This window comes from Oncorhynchus keta, chromosome 29 (assembly GCF_023373465.1).
Source record: "Oncorhynchus keta strain PuntledgeMale-10-30-2019 chromosome 29, Oket_V2, whole genome shotgun sequence".
Classification (NCBI taxonomy): Eukaryota; Metazoa; Chordata; class Actinopteri; order Salmoniformes; family Salmonidae; genus Oncorhynchus; species Oncorhynchus keta.
In genome coordinates this window covers 21,932,659-21,951,050 of record NC_068449.1, presented here as the reverse complement: position 1 = coordinate 21,951,050, position 18,392 = coordinate 21,932,659, and the positions used below count along the sequence as shown (strand labels likewise).

General features: G+C 46.6%; 1 protein-coding gene across 1 annotated transcript in view; it reads left to right on the top strand.

The window, feature by feature from the left end:
- Positions 1-18,392, top strand: part of LOC118362478 (latent-transforming growth factor beta-binding protein 2-like) — a 153,660-nt gene that overhangs the window by 111,458 nt on the left and 23,810 nt on the right. Inside the window, exons 10-23 of the mRNA XM_035742833.2 lie at positions 7,248-7,370; positions 7,480-7,668; positions 9,141-9,527; positions 10,184-10,203; positions 10,396-10,432; positions 10,998-11,096; positions 12,030-12,155; positions 12,690-12,818; positions 12,956-13,075; positions 13,395-13,514; positions 17,441-17,563; positions 17,749-17,871; positions 17,982-18,107; positions 18,225-18,350. Of these exons, the coding sequence (XP_035598726.2) occupies positions 7,248-7,370; positions 7,480-7,668; positions 9,141-9,527; positions 10,184-10,203; positions 10,396-10,432; positions 10,998-11,096; positions 12,030-12,155; positions 12,690-12,818; positions 12,956-13,075; positions 13,395-13,514; positions 17,441-17,563; positions 17,749-17,871; positions 17,982-18,107; positions 18,225-18,350 (1,848 nt within the window). The remainder of the gene's footprint in view (positions 1-7,247; positions 7,371-7,479; positions 7,669-9,140; positions 9,528-10,183; positions 10,204-10,395; positions 10,433-10,997; positions 11,097-12,029; positions 12,156-12,689; positions 12,819-12,955; positions 13,076-13,394; positions 13,515-17,440; positions 17,564-17,748; positions 17,872-17,981; positions 18,108-18,224; positions 18,351-18,392) is intronic.

The window sequence follows — 18,392 nt, the reverse complement described above, 5'->3', positions numbered from 1 at the left end:
CTGGGACTTATTACCATTGTTCAATCATAGAGGATAACACAAAGTCTGGGACTTATTACCATTGTTCAATCATAGAGGATAACACAATAAAGTGTGGGACTTATTACCATTGTTCAATCATGGAGGATAACACAATAAAGTCTGGGACTTATTACCATTGTTCAATCATGGAGGATAACACAATAAAGTCTGGGACTTATTACCATTGTTCAATCATGGAGGATAACACAATAAAGTCTGGGACTTATTACCATTGTTCAATCATAGAGGATAACACAAAGTCTGGGACTTATTACCATTGCGGTCCTCTTGAGACGAGATGGCTAGGCAAGATCGAATACAGTTAAACACAGTTTGGCATTGAGATAATAAAACGTAAAAACAAAGAAGAACAACATCTATCTCATCATTGCAGTTACATCGTAGGGGTTATTCATATGGGCACAGAAGACATCAAACATATTTTTGCTTTATATTTAAAGCTGCCCAGAGAGGACGTCATTTTTATGGGCAGAGGCAACTCATTCCACTCTGAGGCTCCAGTATACAAGACAGTACCTTTCCCAGCATTACTCCTGAACCTGTATAAGCACACATCAGCAACACCTGATCTGGTGCTGTGATTGTGTGCATCCCTAACATGGGGAAAGTAATCACTTCGATATCTGGGCGCAGAACCATAAATACTCCTGTAAACCAAACCTGGTCTAATCTGGGACACCCTAGCCTCAACAGGCAGCCAGTTGAGTTCCTGAAAGCAGCTCCTGCCTATGTGAGTACGTGGACTCGCCTTCAATACTACCCTGATCAGCTTATTATGGGCTATCTGGAGCTTCCCCTTCATAAGCTTAGATCAGCCCCCAAAACAGGAAGTACTAGTGTAGTCAAAATGGCATTGAATGAGGGCAGGGGCTAGCACTTTCATGGAGTCCTTATCAAGCAGCTTGGACTTTCTAGCCAAAAAGTTAGTCCTAGCATTAACCTTCCCTAGCACCTTATTGGCCATGCTCACACCTCCCAAGCTTCCATCAAGGATACATCCCAAGTAGCTAACAGAGGTCTTAGTAGTCAGCACCTCACCCCTTAACTCCACTCTGATTTCAGACGACCTACTCAATTTAGGTCTGGACCCAAAGTTAATTGCCTCAGTTTTCCCTAACTAAGTGCAGCGATAGCTTATTATCTGCAAGCCATTTGCTAATGTTAGTAAGCTCTGTGCTAAATATGCTCTCCAACATAGTTTTACTTTAGTGAGACACCAGAAGTAGAGTCATCGGCATAAAGGAAAAGTTGGCAAGAACAAGCGTATTTCATATCGTTAATATACAGTAAAAACAGTAGAGGCTCAAGCGGTGCAGCTCTATTTCCAAATGTCACTTTTCCCAAGAATATCGGTGCTGCCCCATGCTTTCAACACATGACCACCCGCGCGGCAGCATTGGTCTGGCAACTAAGCAAAAACTAGTAGCATAATAAACGTACCAATTTAAATATGCTATTTTGTCGCCAATGGATCAATCAATCAATCAAATGTATTTATAAAGTCCTTTTTACATCAGCCGATGTCACAAAGTGCTATACAGAAACCCAGCCTAAAACACCAAACAGCAAGCAATGCAGGTGTAGAAGCACAGTGGCTAGAAAGGCAGTTTTTCCTAGCCACCGTGAACGGGCAATAGACACCAGATAGAAACTGATAATTGTGTATGTGACTTCAGTGAACTGAATGATGAGGAGGGTGATTTAATTTAATTGATCTGAATGATAAGGGTGAAGATGATGATTTAATTTAGATCAATAGTGTCATTTTGATGAAGAACTGTGGGTGGTCTAATTATTTTACTATGAAAGGCTGGACATGGAGTATAATTTCCCCTGGGAGAGTGAACTGAGTACAACATACAATGTGTGTAGTTCACAATGGCAAGCCGAACCAAACAAATGAAATCTAGATGAGTTGGAGTCGGATGGAGGATCAGATATTGAGCTTGAAATCGACGTTGCTGATGAAGAGCCTTCATCTGATTCTGATGTTGATATCGAGCCTCTGCCTTCGATGCTGAGCGCCTCAGGAAAAACAGAACAAAGCCAACTGAGACGGTGATCTCAACTGCCATGGTGAGACAGGAGTCTGGGAGGGATGGCACGGTGAGAGAGGAGTCTGGGAGGGATGGCACGGTGAGAGAGGAGTCTGGGAGCGATGGCACGGTGAGAGAGGAGTCTGGGAGGGATGGCACGGTGAGAGAGGAGTCTGGGAGCGATGGCACAGTGAGACAGGAGTCTGGGAGGGATGGCACGGTGAGAGAGGAGTCTGGGAGCGATGGCACGGTGAGAGAGGAGTCTGGGAGGGATGGCACAGTGAGAGAGGAGTCTGGGAGCGATGGCACAGTGAGACAGGAGTCTGGGAGGGATGGCACGGTGAGAGAGGAGTCTGGGAGCGATGGCACAGTGAGACAGGAGTCTGGGAGGGATGGCACGGTGAGAGAGGAGTCTGGGAGCGATGGCACGGTGAGAGAGGAGTCTGGGAGGGATGGCACGGTGAGAGAGGAGTCTGGGAGGGATGGCACAGTGAGACAGGAGTCTGGGAGGGATGGCACGGTGAGACAGGAGTCTGGGAGGGATGGCACGGTGAGAGAGGAGTCTGGGAGGGATGGCACGGTGAGACAGGAGTCTGGGAGGGATGGCACGGTGAGAGAGGAGTCTGGGAGGGATGGCACGGTGAGACAGGAGTCTGGGAGCGATGGCACGGTGAGAGAGGAGTCTGGGAGGGATGGCACGGTGAGAGAGGAGTCTGGGAGCGATGGCACAGTGAGACAGGAGTCTGGGAGGGATGGCACGGTGAGAGAGGAGTCTGGGAGCGATGGCACAGTGAGACAGGAGTCTGGGAGCGATGGCACGGTGAGAGAGGAGTCTGGGAGGGATGGCACGGTGAAACAGGAGTCTGGGAGGGATGGCACAGTGAGAGAGGAGTCTGGGAGGGATGGCACGGTGAAACAGGAGTCTGGGAGGGATGGCACGGTGAGAGAGGAGTCTGGGAGGGATGGCACGGTGAAACAGGAGTCTGGGAGGGATGGCACAGTGAGAGAGGAGTCTGGGAGGGATGGCACGGTGAAACAGGAGTCTGGGGGATGGCACGGTGAGAGAGGAGTCTGGGAGCGATGGCACAGTGAGACAGGAGTCTGGGAGGGATGGCACGGTGAGAGAGGAGTCTGGGAGCGATGGCACAGTGAGACAGGAGTCTGGGAGGGATGGCACGGTGAGACAGGAGTCTGGGAGGGATGGCACGGTGAGACAGGAGTCTGGGAGGGATGGCACGGTGAGAGAGGAGTCTGGGAGGGATGGCACAGTGAGACAGGAGTCTGGGAGCGATGGCACAGTGAGACAGGAGTCTGGGAGGGATGGCACGGTGAGAGAGGAGTCTGGGAGCGATGGCACAGTGAGACAGGAGTCTGGGAGGGATGGCACGGTGAGACAGGAGTCTGGGAGGGATGGCACGGTGAGAGAGGAGTCTGGGAGGGATGGCACGGTGAGAGAGGAGTCTGGGAGCGATGGCACAGTGAGACAGGAGTCTGGGAGGGATGGCACGGTGAAACAGGAGTCTGGGAGGGATGGCACGGTGAGACAGGAGTCTGGGAACGATGGCACAGTGAGACAGGAGTCTGGGAGGGATGGCACGGTGAAACAGGAGTCTGGGAGGGATGGCACGGTGAGACAGGAGTCTGGGAACGATGGCACGGTGAGCCAGGAGTCTGGGAGGGATGGCACGGTGAGAGAGGAGTCTGGGAGCGATGGCACAGTGAGACAGGAGTCTGGGAGGGATGGCACGGTGAGACAGGAGTCTGGGAGCGATGGCACGGTGAGACAGGAGTCTGGGAGCGATGGCACGGTGAGACAGGAGTCTGGGAACGATGGCACGGTGAGACAGGAGTCTGGGAGGGATGGCACGGTGAGAGAGGAGTCTGGGAGCGATGGCACAGTGAGACAGGAGTCTGGGAGGGATGGCACGGTGAAACAGGAGTCTGGGAGGGATGGCACGGTGAGACAGGAGTCTGGGAACGATGGCACAGTGAGACAGGAGTCTGGGAGCGATGGCACGGTGAGACAGGAGTCTGGGAGCGATGGCACGGTGAGACAGGAGTCTGGGAGCGATGGCACGGTGAGACAGGAGTCTGGGAGCGATGGCACGGTGAGACAGGAGTCTGGGAGCGATGGCACGGTGAGACAGGAGTCTGGGAGCGATGGCACGGTGAGACAGGAGTCTGGGAGCGATGGCACGGTGAGACAGGAGTTTGGGAGCGATGGCACGGTGAGACAGGAGTCTGGGAGCGATGGCACGGTGAGACAGGAGTCTGGGAACGATGGCACAGTGAGACAGGAGTCTGGGAGCGATGGCACGGTGAGACAGGAGTCTGGGAGCGATGGCACGGTGAGACAGGAGTCTGGGAGCGATGGCACGGTGAGACAGGAGTCTGGGAGCGATGGCACAGTGAGACAGGAGTCTGGGAGCGATGGCACGGTGAGACAGGAGTCTGGGAGGGATGGCACGGTGAGACAGGAGTCTGGGAGGGATGGCACGGTGAGACAGGAGTCTGGGAGGGATGGCACGGTTTGGGTAGAACAGAGATGCACATGTTGCTGCACATCAGAGATCGTACTGTTGCTCATGCACAAAGAAAAGGAATCAGTAGGTGGGCTATGTCTATGGATGAACTGTAAGCATTTATTGCACTCTTGTATGTCCACGGGGCGTACGGCAGAAAGAGCACAGATGTGGATTCATTTTGGTCTGATTGGTATGGGTTGGACACAACCGCTTTCAGAGAGATTGTGCGACACCTGCGGCAGGTGCACACGATACCATGCCCTTGAAAACAGTGCAGTACAACCGATTTGTTTGTGGGACTTACTCACACAAAGACTCGAAGCTGTGTGCTAATTGTGGACCCAAAGCATGAAGAGAAAATGAGATTAGTTCATGTGTAAGGGCACAATACAGGGTCCAATACAGGCTCCAATACAGGGTCCAATACAGGGTCCAATACAGGGTACAATACAGGGTCCAATACAGGGTCCAATACAGGGTCCAATACAGGGTCCAATACAGGGCACAATACAGGGTCCAATACAGGGTCCAATACAGGGTCCAATACAGGGTCCAATACAGGCTCCAATACAGGGTCCAATACAGGGTCCAATACAGGGTCCAATACAGGGTCCAATACAGGGTCCAATACAGGCTCCAATACAGGGTCCAATACAGGCTCCAATACAGGCTCCGATGCAATCAACAAATGACTGTTTTTATATCTTGTCATGAATATATTTCCACTGATATTCATTTATGCAATTCATCCTTTACAATTGTTCATGCAGTGGTGCTTTTGTTTAGGAATACAGCAATTTTTTCATTTCTACTTTGTCAAAATAAGCTGTAACTGGACTTAATTAATTACTATATCTTTATTACTAATCAAATCTACAAATAAAGTTGATCAAATGGATTACACTGTAATGTTTGTATTGTGAAGGAAACGAAAATATGCTATAGGCCTACATTTTTTCCAGGACTTTGTATAATTATACTAAATATATTCTTGACTAACTATTGTTGTTATTTTTTATTTTATATATTTCCACGGCAACGTTCTCTAGCGGGTACTTATCACATGTCATCTAGGGCATCCGGGTACTTATCACATGTCATCTAGGGCATCCGGGTACTTATCACATGTCATCTAGGGCATCTGTCATCTAAGGCATCTGATCTGTCATCTAGGGCATCTATCACATGTCCTTCTGTGGCTCAGTTGGTAGAGCATGGCGCTTGTAACGCCAGGGTAGTGGGTTCGATTCCCGGGACCACCCATACGTAGAATGTATGCACACATGACTGTAAGTCGCTTTGGATAAAAGCGTCAGCTAAATGGCATATATTATTTATTATTATATTATTATATTATCTAGGTATCTATCATGTCATCTAGGTATCTATCATGTCATCTAGGGTATCTATCATGTCATCAAGGGCATCTATCATGTCATCTAGGGCATCTATCACATGTCATCTAGGGCAGCTATCACATGTCATCTAGGGTATCTATCATATGTCATCTAGGTATCTATCATGTCATCTAGGTATCTATCATGTCATCAAGGGCATCTATCATATGTCATCTAGGGTATATATCATATGTCATCTAGGTATCTATCATGTCATCAAGGGCATCTATCATGTCATCTAGGTATCTATCATATGTCATCTAGGGCATCTATCATGTCATCTAGGGCATCTATCACATGTCATCTAGGCATCTATCACATGTCATCTAGGGCATCTATCACATGTAATCTAGGGCATCTATCACATGTCATCTAGGGCATCTATCACATGTCATCTAGGGTATCTATCACATGTCATCTAGGGTATCTATCATGTCATCTAGGGTATCTATCACATGTCATCTAGGGTATATATCATGTCATCTAGGGTATCTATCATGTCATCTAGGGTATATATCATGTCATCTAGGGTATCTATCATGTCATCAAGGGCATCTATCATGTCATCTAGGGCATCTATCACATGTCATCTAGGGCATCTATCACATGTCATCTAGGGTATCTATCATATGTCATCTAGGGTATCTATCATGTCATCAAGGGCATCTATCATATGTCATCTAGGGTATCTATCATGTCATCAAGGGCATCTATCATGTCATCAAGGGCATCTATCATGTCATCAAGGGCATCTATCATGTCATCAAGGGCATCTATCATGTCATCTAGGGTATCTATCATGTCATCAAGGGCATCTATCATATGTCATCACTTGCCAGTAGCTCATGGTTTTGATTACTTACACCCCATATTACTACTTGGGCATATCTCAATGTGTGATGATGACAAATGACTAACTTCCTCCATCTTCTCTAGCTGTCAGAAACGTTGTAGAATACAACACATTTTTGTGTATCGGAGTCTGTAATAAATGTAGACTTAGGGATGAGAGTAAGAAACGTATTCCTACACATGAAGATGTGTAATTGGATATGAGATCATTATTACATAAAGAAAGAGGTTTTTGTTAGTCACGTTGTTTTTTTGTTGTTGCCATCCTGACACCAAAAACATTGCCTCGATGCCTTGTTATAACCCAACAATCAGATACTGTACTATTTATTTGATGTATTTGTTGAACCTTTTTTAACTAGGCAAGTCTGCCATGGTGTGTTTTCTTCTCCCAGACATCAACGAGTGCCTGATGAATGGGATCTGTAAGAACGCTGAGTGTCTGAATACCAGAGGAAGCTACAGATGCACCTGTAAACCAGGCTACATGCTGGACCCTGCCAGGAGCCACTGTGTCTGTGAGTACTCCTACTGTCTGTTGCTATGACTGATGGCCTGTCTGTCATATGGTGTTTCCTTGGTGTGTGAAGTCTGTCTGATGAAGGTGTATATGTTTTTTTCGGACAGCGGACAAGGCTGTGTCAGACCAGAGGGGGATGTGTTACCGCTCAGCATCAGCAGGGACCTGCTCTCTGCCTCTCACCCAGCACATCACCAAACAGATCTGCTGCTGCAGCCGTGTGGGCAAGGCCTGGGGCACGGCCTGGGGCACGGTCTGGGGCACGGCCTGCGAGAGGTGCCCTCTGCCAGACACAGGTACCCACACACACAGATCCTACTTCTACCACTCTGTCTATTGCGCTCTTTTTCTCTAGTACATGTGGTGGAGATGGCCACTCCAACCTCGATGAACTGGTCAAATACTTTGATTACACTAGATGAACATTTGTTGGCTGGGTTGGATTTTAAAGGTGGTATGAAATGTGTGATCTTAATGAAAACATACGCGCTACTCAACACAACAGTTGGCTTCACTCACCGTATTATGCTGGCTGTCTCGGCCCGCCAGTCATGTAATGTAGTTCAAAGAAAACCCTGTTTCATGTGGAATAAGCTCAAAACAACAGAGCCTTCATATGTCAAAGCTGCATAATGTTAAAATAGTGGAAGTCAATCTTGTATCACACAGGTTCTTGGAGGTAAATGACAGTAATAGTCCAGCTAGCAACCCCCACCCCTCCTCCTTCGAAAAGAGAGTCAGGCCAAATGAAACATGGAAAATGGTTTTTATCCTATTTTATACTTGCAGATTTTATCTTCAAAGTCAGAAAAAATAACATTATTTAGAGTGGTGCCTGTTTCGGTGAGTGATTCATGGAGGTTGTCACAGATCAGATATTTGAGAGCCAGACCAGACCTCCATGGTGCTCTGCCAGACTAGTACTCTACTCTGTGGCTCTGTGTGCAGATATAGTCCACATACAGCCTGAGTACCCTGAGTCAGACACTGGCTGTTGTATGACCTGACAATCTGTCAGAGCCATGTTGAACACAGAGAATCCCGACTCATTATTAGTAGTCTGGTAATCGGAGCACGTTGACTTCACATCATGTCAGACTTAAGGCTCTGATATGTATACAGCCACAAACCCCCAGCTCCATCCGCATTATAGACATCAGTCAGGAGACTATCATCATAGCCACGCTTCCTGCACTTAACCACAATGCTATCAATATTAGAGATTCTCCGTCCTTTATAACATTCGCCTCTGTTCCAGGGGCCTCTGTTCCAGGGGCCTCTGTTCCAGGTCAGACAGGGGACAATACTGTTTAACTGTAATATATTTACCCCTGCTGAAGTCTGTTGGGCTCCAACACAAAGAGATGCAATCACCCTCCTTTTACCTCTTCAGTCAGTCTTCTACTGCCCAGAGTTCAAAGGTCAGATATGTTATATGATCCTCTACTTCCCCCTTGGCACTGCCCTGAGTGTCTGACACATCCAAATCCACCCTGTGATATCCTCTCTGACGGCTGTCACTGCCCTGGCAGCTCCCTCCCTGGCCATGGCTGAAAACCAATCCCCTTCACAAAGGAGAGACTACAGTATGGCATGCTGTACATAATGGTATTACACGGATGGCTTATGGTATTGCTGCGAACACCAGACAGAAATGCGATCCATAATTACTGTCTGGCAGCGTTTCATGTTAGCTCAGGAGCACAAGGGGGGAATATGGCCTTATGATGTTTTCTATGGTTCTTTGTTTGCCCCTGTACGCCTGCAGACCATTTCAAGGAGATCTGTCCCGCTGGCCACGGCTACACATACTCGCGCTCCGATGTGCAGATCTCCCTGAGACAGCTGGAGGAAGAGGAGCTGAGTAGGACAGGTGTTTCCTGGGAGGCCCAGAACCCTAGCCACCCCCAACTGCCCCAGCAGCCAGCTCAGCCCCCGCAGCAGCTGCCCCACATCCAACAGACCCCACAGATCCCACAATACCCCCACCATCCACAGCACCCCCAAGAGCTCCCACAGCACTCCCACCATCCAGAGCACCCCCAGACACCCCAGAACCCTCAGTACCCTCACACTGTACAACAACCCCAGTACCCTCTCCATCCAGACCCAGACACACAGCATCCTGCTGAGGAGACTCACAGCCAGCCACAAGGTGAGAACAATCATAATATTATACATACTTTGTGGCGTTTGTGTCGACCACTGATAATATTATTTCTACAACACACTGTAGTAAAATGGATTTAAAGTTGCAAGGTTACACAATGGAAACCCTTTTAGTAGACAAGGATAAAGTAGCTATTTACACAGATGAAAACATCAACAGGATGTATTTTATCCACAAATAACGCCTTTATCCTCATCTACTAAATATCAAACAGTATTTGCTTCCTCTATCTGTCAGAATACACCTCCCTTAAGCGTTTGAACAGAGGACTTAATCCACACAGGTCAAACATCTGCGACCTCTGGATCTTCTGTGAAACATTCTTCTGATTTGCAGTTATGAGATCATTTATCGCCATGGCCTGAGAAAAATGATTCATAGATTGTGTCTTAATTATCTAAGATACCTATTCTCCCTTCTTTATTCCATGGACTGTAGTGTACATTATTATCAGAGTCCAGGTCTTCTCCCCGGCTAAAGGGATAAAAGTTTTATTAGAAACAAAGACCTTAAGATGGCTTCTAAACAGTAAAATGTCCGATGAGAACATAGATTGATATCTCAATGGTTATATGTGATAATGCAAACAGAATGTCAGCTTTCTCTACTGATGAAATGGCCTCTTCTCTGTCTCCTAACAGATGTGGAAATACTGAACCCGGTGAGTTCCTCTTCCCGGAAAAAAGCACATGCTTTTGAAATGTTTATTGTAGAAAAAGCTTCCACCATCCCTCAGCTGCAAGACACATATGGTATTAGGTCTTTCCATACAACATATGAATAACATATTTGAGTTTGATGGTTATAACGTGTCTTAAAACCCAATTATAACCTATTCTTGCTTATTCCACAGTCTCCTATTGCGACAGACTCACCATTGAAGTACTCAGGTAATTTATCTCATTTCAAATTCATCAAAGAACCTTGTCACAATGGTGTCATATTCATAACTCATAATGCCGGTTTCAGCCTGTCATTTACTGTGGTGTTTTTACACAGTGGTCCTGTAGGTCATGGTGCATTGATAAAGCAAATGAGCACGCCAGAGAAAACAGAGGTTTTACCATGCAGTAAGGCACGTGGGGTCCTGATCCATTTTCTATAAATCGCTCACACCCAGCACACAGCAGAGGCTGCCTGCCCCGGTACTCCCCTGCCAATGAAATTGATAAAGTATATAGGTTGAGTTGATCTATGAGTCCCGCTGATGTCTTTTATTGTGCTGTTTTTAGCCAGCAGAAAAGGGCATCTTTCATCTTTATAATAATAATAATAATAATATATTACATCCCTGCCATGCTACTGTAGGATGACCTTGTGAGTGATTGTCATGACATTGCCGGTTGGAGAAGCAGATAGTATATCAGTGTCTCTCTCTCTCTCTCTCTCTCTCTCTCTCTCTCTCTCCCTCTCCCTCTCTCCGTCTCTCTCCCTCCCCCCAACTCTCTCCAGTAGATGTGGTAGAGAAAGTCACTCCTGACTCTCCCGTCAACCTGGGGCCTGAGTCTGAGGGCCAGCGTACAGCCTCCATCATCGTGGCCACTCAGGTCACAGGTGAGAGTCATGGTCACAGTACACTGCATGGCCACGCCACTTCAATGAAATTACATTGAACCAACGTGGAATAGATGTTGATTTGACATCACTGTGCCTTCGACATCCACTGATGTTACGTTAGTAACAGTACATTAAGAGATGCAGTTTTATTTTGATTTGATGGGGTGAACAGTCTACTCATAATTCTCCCCAATAACTATTTAAATGATGACTTGCAAGTCAACTTTATTCTTTCTGGATACAGATGGGATCTCAATGAATTTGTGAGTTGTGTCCAACAGGCCTGTTTGATAGACATTTCTGAGGGCTGACCTGTAGTTTAGCAAGGGTCTCTTAGTGGACTCACTCCTCCAAGCCAACTTGGCTTCAGGCTTCCGAGTAGCACAGAGGGTGAGAAACCAGAGAGCGGGCGAGAAACCAGAGAGAGGGCGAGAAACCAGAGAGAGTGTGCCTTTTGGCAGAGATAAATGGACTGGACAGCTGCCAGGCGCTGGGCCTGCATGAAAAGAAGAGAGAGAAGACTGTGTGTTAGTGACTCGCGGTCATCCTATGGAGAGAGTCAGAGCTCTGAGCCAAACCCAGTAGCCCACCCTCAGCTTGTGCTTACAAGAACCACTTTGGACTGAAACAAACAACCGACAAGTCCAATGACAGGCTTAACAGTGCGTTGCCCTTCTTCTCGTTCGGACCCTTAATGAGCGCCCCCTGCCCCCTCTTACAACACTACACCAACCTGTCCTGCCATCCAAGGCTCCACCATAAAACAACCTGAAAGTTTCCATGGAGAATAACATGTGGTGGAAGAGTGAATTAGGAAGAGTTGTGTACAAAGGGTTACCCAATAGGATCGGACAAACACGGCATGTCTATGTACTGAGGTATTGTATTGAATGTTCACACAGGTTACTCAGTGTCAGTATCTCCTCACAGATATTGACAAGTGCGCCATCACTCCAACCATATGTGGCCATGGGCTGTGCGTGCCAGTGCAGACAGGCTACACCTGCTACTGTGACCCCGGCTACAAGTTGAGCGCGCTCCAGACCAACTGCATCGGTAAGACGGGAAGAGGTGGGCGGGTAAAGGGGGCTTCTCCGAGGGTTCTGTCAGCTCTCCATATCATTGTCTCCACACGAGCTTCGCTGTTCACACCACATACTATACAAGCACAGAGGCCTTGAGAAATCAAGAGCCAAGTGAAAGCGATCCCTGTGTTTATGTTGACCCGTTATGCGATGCCTGACAACACGGTCGGAGTGATCCAGAGAGCTGCCACGGAGCTTTAATCCGTTACCTCACTCTGCAGTCACCGTCCAAGCCCTGCTCTGGGCCATCACGAAGGAATGCCTGCACTGTGGAGGGGCTCCAGAGTGAAGGGTTGGAAAGTGCAAGGTCTTCAGTGGTGAAATGTAACTGAAATGTAACACTCTGGCCTCTCCTCCCACTCCACTCTCTCTCCCACTCCACTCGCTCTCTCGCTCTCTCTCTCTCCCTCTCTCCCTCTCCCTCCCTCTCTCCCTTTCTTTCTCTCTCTCTCCCTCTCTCCCTTTCTCTCTCTCTCTCTCCCTCTCTCTCTTTCTTTTTCTCCAGATGTGAATGAGTGTGAGGAAGACCCTTGTGGAGGGAAGGGCCATTGTGTGAACACCTTTGGCTCCTACACTTGCCACTGCTACAGCGGCTACAGCAAGGTCATCACCCAGAACAGGAAGTTCTGCCATGGTAAGAGGAGGAGGCAAAGCATGCTGGGTCCTGTAGTTTTAGCTGTAGTGTTCCTGCTCCAAGCAATGTTCCTCTAAGCCAGATTCGTTGAACAAGTCTTCTTTGTTACTCTGACTTGTTCGGGTGATTTTGTGCAGATATAAATGAGTGTGACATGGCCAACAAGTGCCAGGATGGGGACTGTTTCAACACAGAGGGATCTTACTCCTGTGAATGCAAGAGTGGCTACGCCAAGTCCTGGAGGGGACAGTGTGAAGGTGAGTCCAGCACAGAGACAGATAGGCTTAACACTCTGAACTAACAGAACATCACACTGCAGCTTGGCCAGCGGTGTTTATTGACTGCCCTGGGTTCATGTCCAATCCAGCCACAGAACAGCCATTGTTGTATTTTCCTTAGTTCTGTGCCAGGGGAAAAACAATGTAGAGACTTTAAATTGGAGGCCGTACCAGAGGGGGGCTGTGTGCATGGGTATTGGTCTGTGTTTGTGTAAATGCAGACTGGATCCAGCTAATCGAAGGCTTGTTTTAATGGTATTTCCTCACCTCCCCTCTCCCTTCCCTGTTCCCTGGCCAGATGTGGATGAGTGCCGGGACCCCCACTCATGCCCCAGTGGAAGGTGTGTCAATGCCCCAGGCTCCTTCCAGTGCCAGGCTTGTGGCCCCGGGTTCAAGGCTGCCAGAGGGAGATGTCTGGGTAAGAGTGGCCTCCAAAGGCCACGCCTGGAAATGAACTGGGTTTCCCTCTTAAACTTCTTTATGATTGGATAATATTCCCCCAGCCTGCCTGGCACACTTTATGTGAGCAAAGCTTGCTGTTGGTAACACCAGAAATGACCAATAAGACGTCCTCAGTGCAACAGTGAAGGGTCTTAAGGACGTTTTGACAGGCCTGATACTCTACAGTTTGCCATCAAATTGGACACAGCTGAGTTAGATTTTTCACTAGTGTTTTAGCTCAAAAGTCTGGAATCATTGAGGATTCGAGAAGAACTATCTCAGGGCTTGAGTGAGTGACTCCTAGACCAGGTCCTCTACTCTCTCACGTTTTAATTGTTTCTTTTTTTACACTTCAAATACAAACTTATACATATAACAACAACTTACAGACACACACAAACAATGACCACATCTTCTCTGCCCAGACCCGCATGCTCACTCCCCCATCCCTCATTATCGTTTGCCACATGGCCTTAAATTGTGGCAGTTTGTTTTTTCTCGGTTGCCAATGGTATTTCAATAATAAATCATTTGATTTTTCCATCGTGTCAATGATGGCGGATTGATTGACTTCCAAGATTTTAGTATACGTTTTTTTTCAAGATGAGTGATAAGAAGAAAATCCTCCTGCCCATTGGGTCTCACTACACCCCCATATGCCATGTCTTGAAATATGCAGACAGATGGATTCAAAGTAAGTTTACATTGTAATACAGTACTTCTGACAGACAACTTTCTAGCTCGGCCCACAACTTCCAAGACTTTATAGCATTCCAAGAAAGCATGGATTATTGAGTCTTTATTCGTTTTACACTTGAGACATGACTCTGCCTGAAGAATTTGTGAATTTTGTCTCTTGTATAAAAAATTATATACATGAGTTTAAACTGGATTAAGCATAAATGAACTGTAATTTCATTAGTTATGCTCCAACTTTCCCTCCATCTTGTGCCAACATCAGTTCTTTTTAAGTCTTGGTTCCAATAGTTTATATTTTTTTCTGGGAGATTGTCAGTTGGATATGTTCTCTGCAAGGTTTTGTATATCTTACCTATCATATGAACATCCATTTCTGACTCAAATAAGATTCTCTCAAGGTTTGTCCGATGTCCAAAAGTGATATGCCTCTTTCAAGTTGCATGTTTTTAAAACGATCTACATTGGTCAGTCCAAAATGTCTTTTTAATTCTGCCATGGAAATACATGTACTGTCACCAAGTAATTTATGGTTTCTATGCCTTTATGTTTCTATGGTTTCTAAGGCTTAATATGGGATGTTGTATTTTCAGGGGACTACCACATCACCCCAACCACAGTGCAGAGTAGCAGTAGAGGCCTGGTGGGCCTTGAGTGATGGCAGTGAGTTAGTGACACCTAGGCTAGGTCCTCCACTCTCTCACTCTTTCCCTTCCAGTGGCTTCATTATTTGTGTAATATCTGCCCCTCCTGCTCTCCCCACCTATCCCTAGCCCCCGGGGCCAGACCCATATTGTTTAAACACATCGCCTTGTTATTGCTGATCTTTTCATATCATCTGCTGCTGTAAAAGATTGTTTATAATACTTCATTTTGGTAGAGTCAAAATATTTTCCCTTGGCCTCAGCCTTAAACAAACAGACTATTCTTTTTGGAATGGCTCTGGTCACTGCAGTGGAGTCCTGAGTGAGGACTGAGTGAGGACTGAGTGAGGACTGAGTGAGGACTGAGTGAGGACTGAGTGAGGACTGAGTGAGGACTGAGTGAGGACTGAGTGAGGACTGAGTGAGGACTGAGTGAGGACTGAGTGAGGACTGAGTGAGGACTGAGTGAGGACTGAATGAGGACTGAGTGAGGACTGAGTGAGGACTGAGTGAGGACTGAGTGAGGACTGAGTGAGGACTGAGTGAGGACTGAGTGAGGACTGAGTGAGGACTGAGTGAGGACTGAGTGAGGACTGAGTGAGGACTGAGATATACGGAGGGGTAAATATTACCCCACTGTTAAATTGCCCTGTCAGACAAACAGGGCTGTGGTTATTCACCTATAGCCCTGCCTCTGTTACACTATAAATCCTCTGAGGGTTTATACAGCTCCAATACACAGTCCATGACACACTATACAAGGTCTGTAGCATGCTGAAGGAGCCAACAACACAGCGTAGCAACCCCCCAAACCTTGAGGTGCTCATGTTACATAAGAGACACTCCTGGCTGGTATTGCGTCATCTTCTCCCTCTCGCCACTACCATCCCCACTCATCAAGAAAAGGGTTGAATATTTGAGCTTCTGAGGTGATTCATTTGTCAAATTCAAGTTCTCCCAGTCAGTGGTGTAAAGTACTTAAGTAAAAATACTTTAAAGTACTACTTAAGTAGTTTTATTGGGTATCTGTACTTTACTTTACTAAAATTGTGCTATCTGGTTTGCTTAATATAAGGAATTTTAAATTATTTGTACATTTACTTTTGATACTTAAGTAAATGTAATACCAAATACTTGTAGGCTTTTACTCAAGTAGGATTTAACTGGGTGACTTTCACTTTTACTTGAGTCATTTTCCATTAAGGTATCTTTTAATCAAGTATGAAAATGGAGTACTTTTCCTATCACTGCATCCAGTCTGAACTCACATGTGAAAGGTGAACGTAATGTTCAGTCAGTTTTTGACATTTCTAGAATGTCTTCCCAATGATTCCTATGACTAAACAAGGCTGGAGCTTACCTCATGGGTTCTTTGATTACTTCAATCTGATTACTTTCCCTTCAAGGAAAGTACTACATTAGCTCAACTGTTGTCTGCTAAGAGGTCTTTAAACACATACAATCAATCCTCTCATAGCGTTCAATGTTATGATGTGGAGTATAACTAGCTGCTGAGAGGCGCTTCCTCTGGAAATGAGGTGGAACACAGGAGTTAAATAAACCCCCACTAAAAGGACCAGCAACAGGCTAATATCCACATGGTGAAGGAACTCAACTCAACCAGGGACCATGTATACAAGCAGCAAGTGTGTTCCTCATGTTTGTTTCCAGCATCTGCCTTAGTCAATTGCCTGTACACTCTTTACACTCTTAGAAAACCTAAAAGGGTTCTTCGGCTGTCCCCATAGAGAACCCTTTTTGGTGCTAAGTAGAACCCTTTTGAGTTCTATGTAGAAGCCTTTCCACAGAGAGTTCTACATAGAACCCAAAAAGTTGAACCTGGAACCAAAAATGGTTCTCTGATGGGGACAGAACCAAAGAAACCTTATGGAATCCTTTTTTTCTAAGAGCGTAGGACAGTAGTTGGAATCCAATTGGCTGCGTAAATGGATAAGCCTAGTTGGTTGTGCGATAGAGAGAACAGCTCCAGCCCCATGTCAGACATATCGTAGAGGACTGAGAGATGCCAGGAGATTGCAGAAACAAAGTTTTGGGCCGTACTGACAGACGTATGGCTAGAGCCACCGCAGGCAAGGCAAGGCACACACAAAGCCCTGCCTGTGTTCCACTGGATGTTTTCAGCGCTGTAGCCGTCTGTTTCTACTGCCTCATTCACCTCACATTAAAGCTGCCTGCACAGCTGTGTGGAGAGAGTTCAACTCTGCCCACTCACACACACACACACATCTCCATGCTCGATCCACACACGAGATAGAGCCGTCTGGCACATGCTTAGATCCATGAAATACAGTTTTTGATTTATGCCTTTTGGAGTCTACTTTAAAACAATGTTTTTGCATGAATGTTTCTACACAAATAAAGTGTTTCTACCGTTATCCTGTGTATTGACTTAGAGCATGAAGTGGGAAATATTAAGGCAGGGCAATGGATAACGACAAACATTCACGGTAACAGTGTATTCCTACTGACCATGTTATGGGTTGTGGGTGTTTTTGATACCTGTGATGGTGACCTTAATGTTAGTGACCTGTCTCGCCCTCAGACGTAAACGAGTGTTTGGACCAATCGGTGTGCTTCCATGGTAGGTGTGTCAACTCCGAGGGCTCTTACAGCTGTAACTGTTACCAAGGATACCAGGCCTCTTTGGACAACAACAGCTGTCAAGGTACTTGTTTGTGAGAACAGTCACACATACATTTCCCAGGTTTGGTCTTAAAGTGACAGTTCTCTGAATGGGCAATAGTGCTACTGAAGAAGCCTTAGAGGTCCAGGGGCTTTCATTAAATGTTGTTAACCGTGAGGAGCAGTGGTGGTTTAACGAGGTCCTCCTCCATACTGTCTTTTCTCCAGATATGGATGAGTGTTTGCTCCCCGGTGCCTGCCTCCATGGCAGGTGTGTCAATCTGGATGGCTCCCACAGGTGCAGCTGTAACCCTGGTTACCAAACCACTCCTGACAGCAGGGCCTGTGAAGGTCTGTAAAGGATTAGATGTGTGGAATATGACTCTTCACGGTATAACGCTGCTCTCTTTGAGCCCTGGGCTCTCTGTGGCTTTTTCAATGCCTCATCATTGTTTTATTAGATGTCGATGAGTGTGCTACTCCTAATGTGTGCCCCGGGGGAATTTGCACTAATACCGAAGGTTCCTACTCATGCAAGAACTGCAGCCCGGGATTCCAGCGATCAGCTGATGGACGGAGATGTGAAGGTACTGTATGTAACCTGTACAACCTTTAGTGTTTCAGTCAATGGTATAACTACCATGTCAGATAGTGTGTAGCAACCTACTGTACATTCTTCATGGTAATCCGTGTCCTTGTTCCAGATGTGGATGAGTGCTCCCAAGCAGACATGTGTCTAGGAGGGGTATGTGCCAACACAGAGGGCTCCTTCACCTGCACCAGCTGTAAGGACGGATACCGGGTCTCCCAGGACAGGCAGAGGTGTGAGGGTGAGTTCAGTGAAAGCCTTCCCCAGCTGGCACATTCACCCA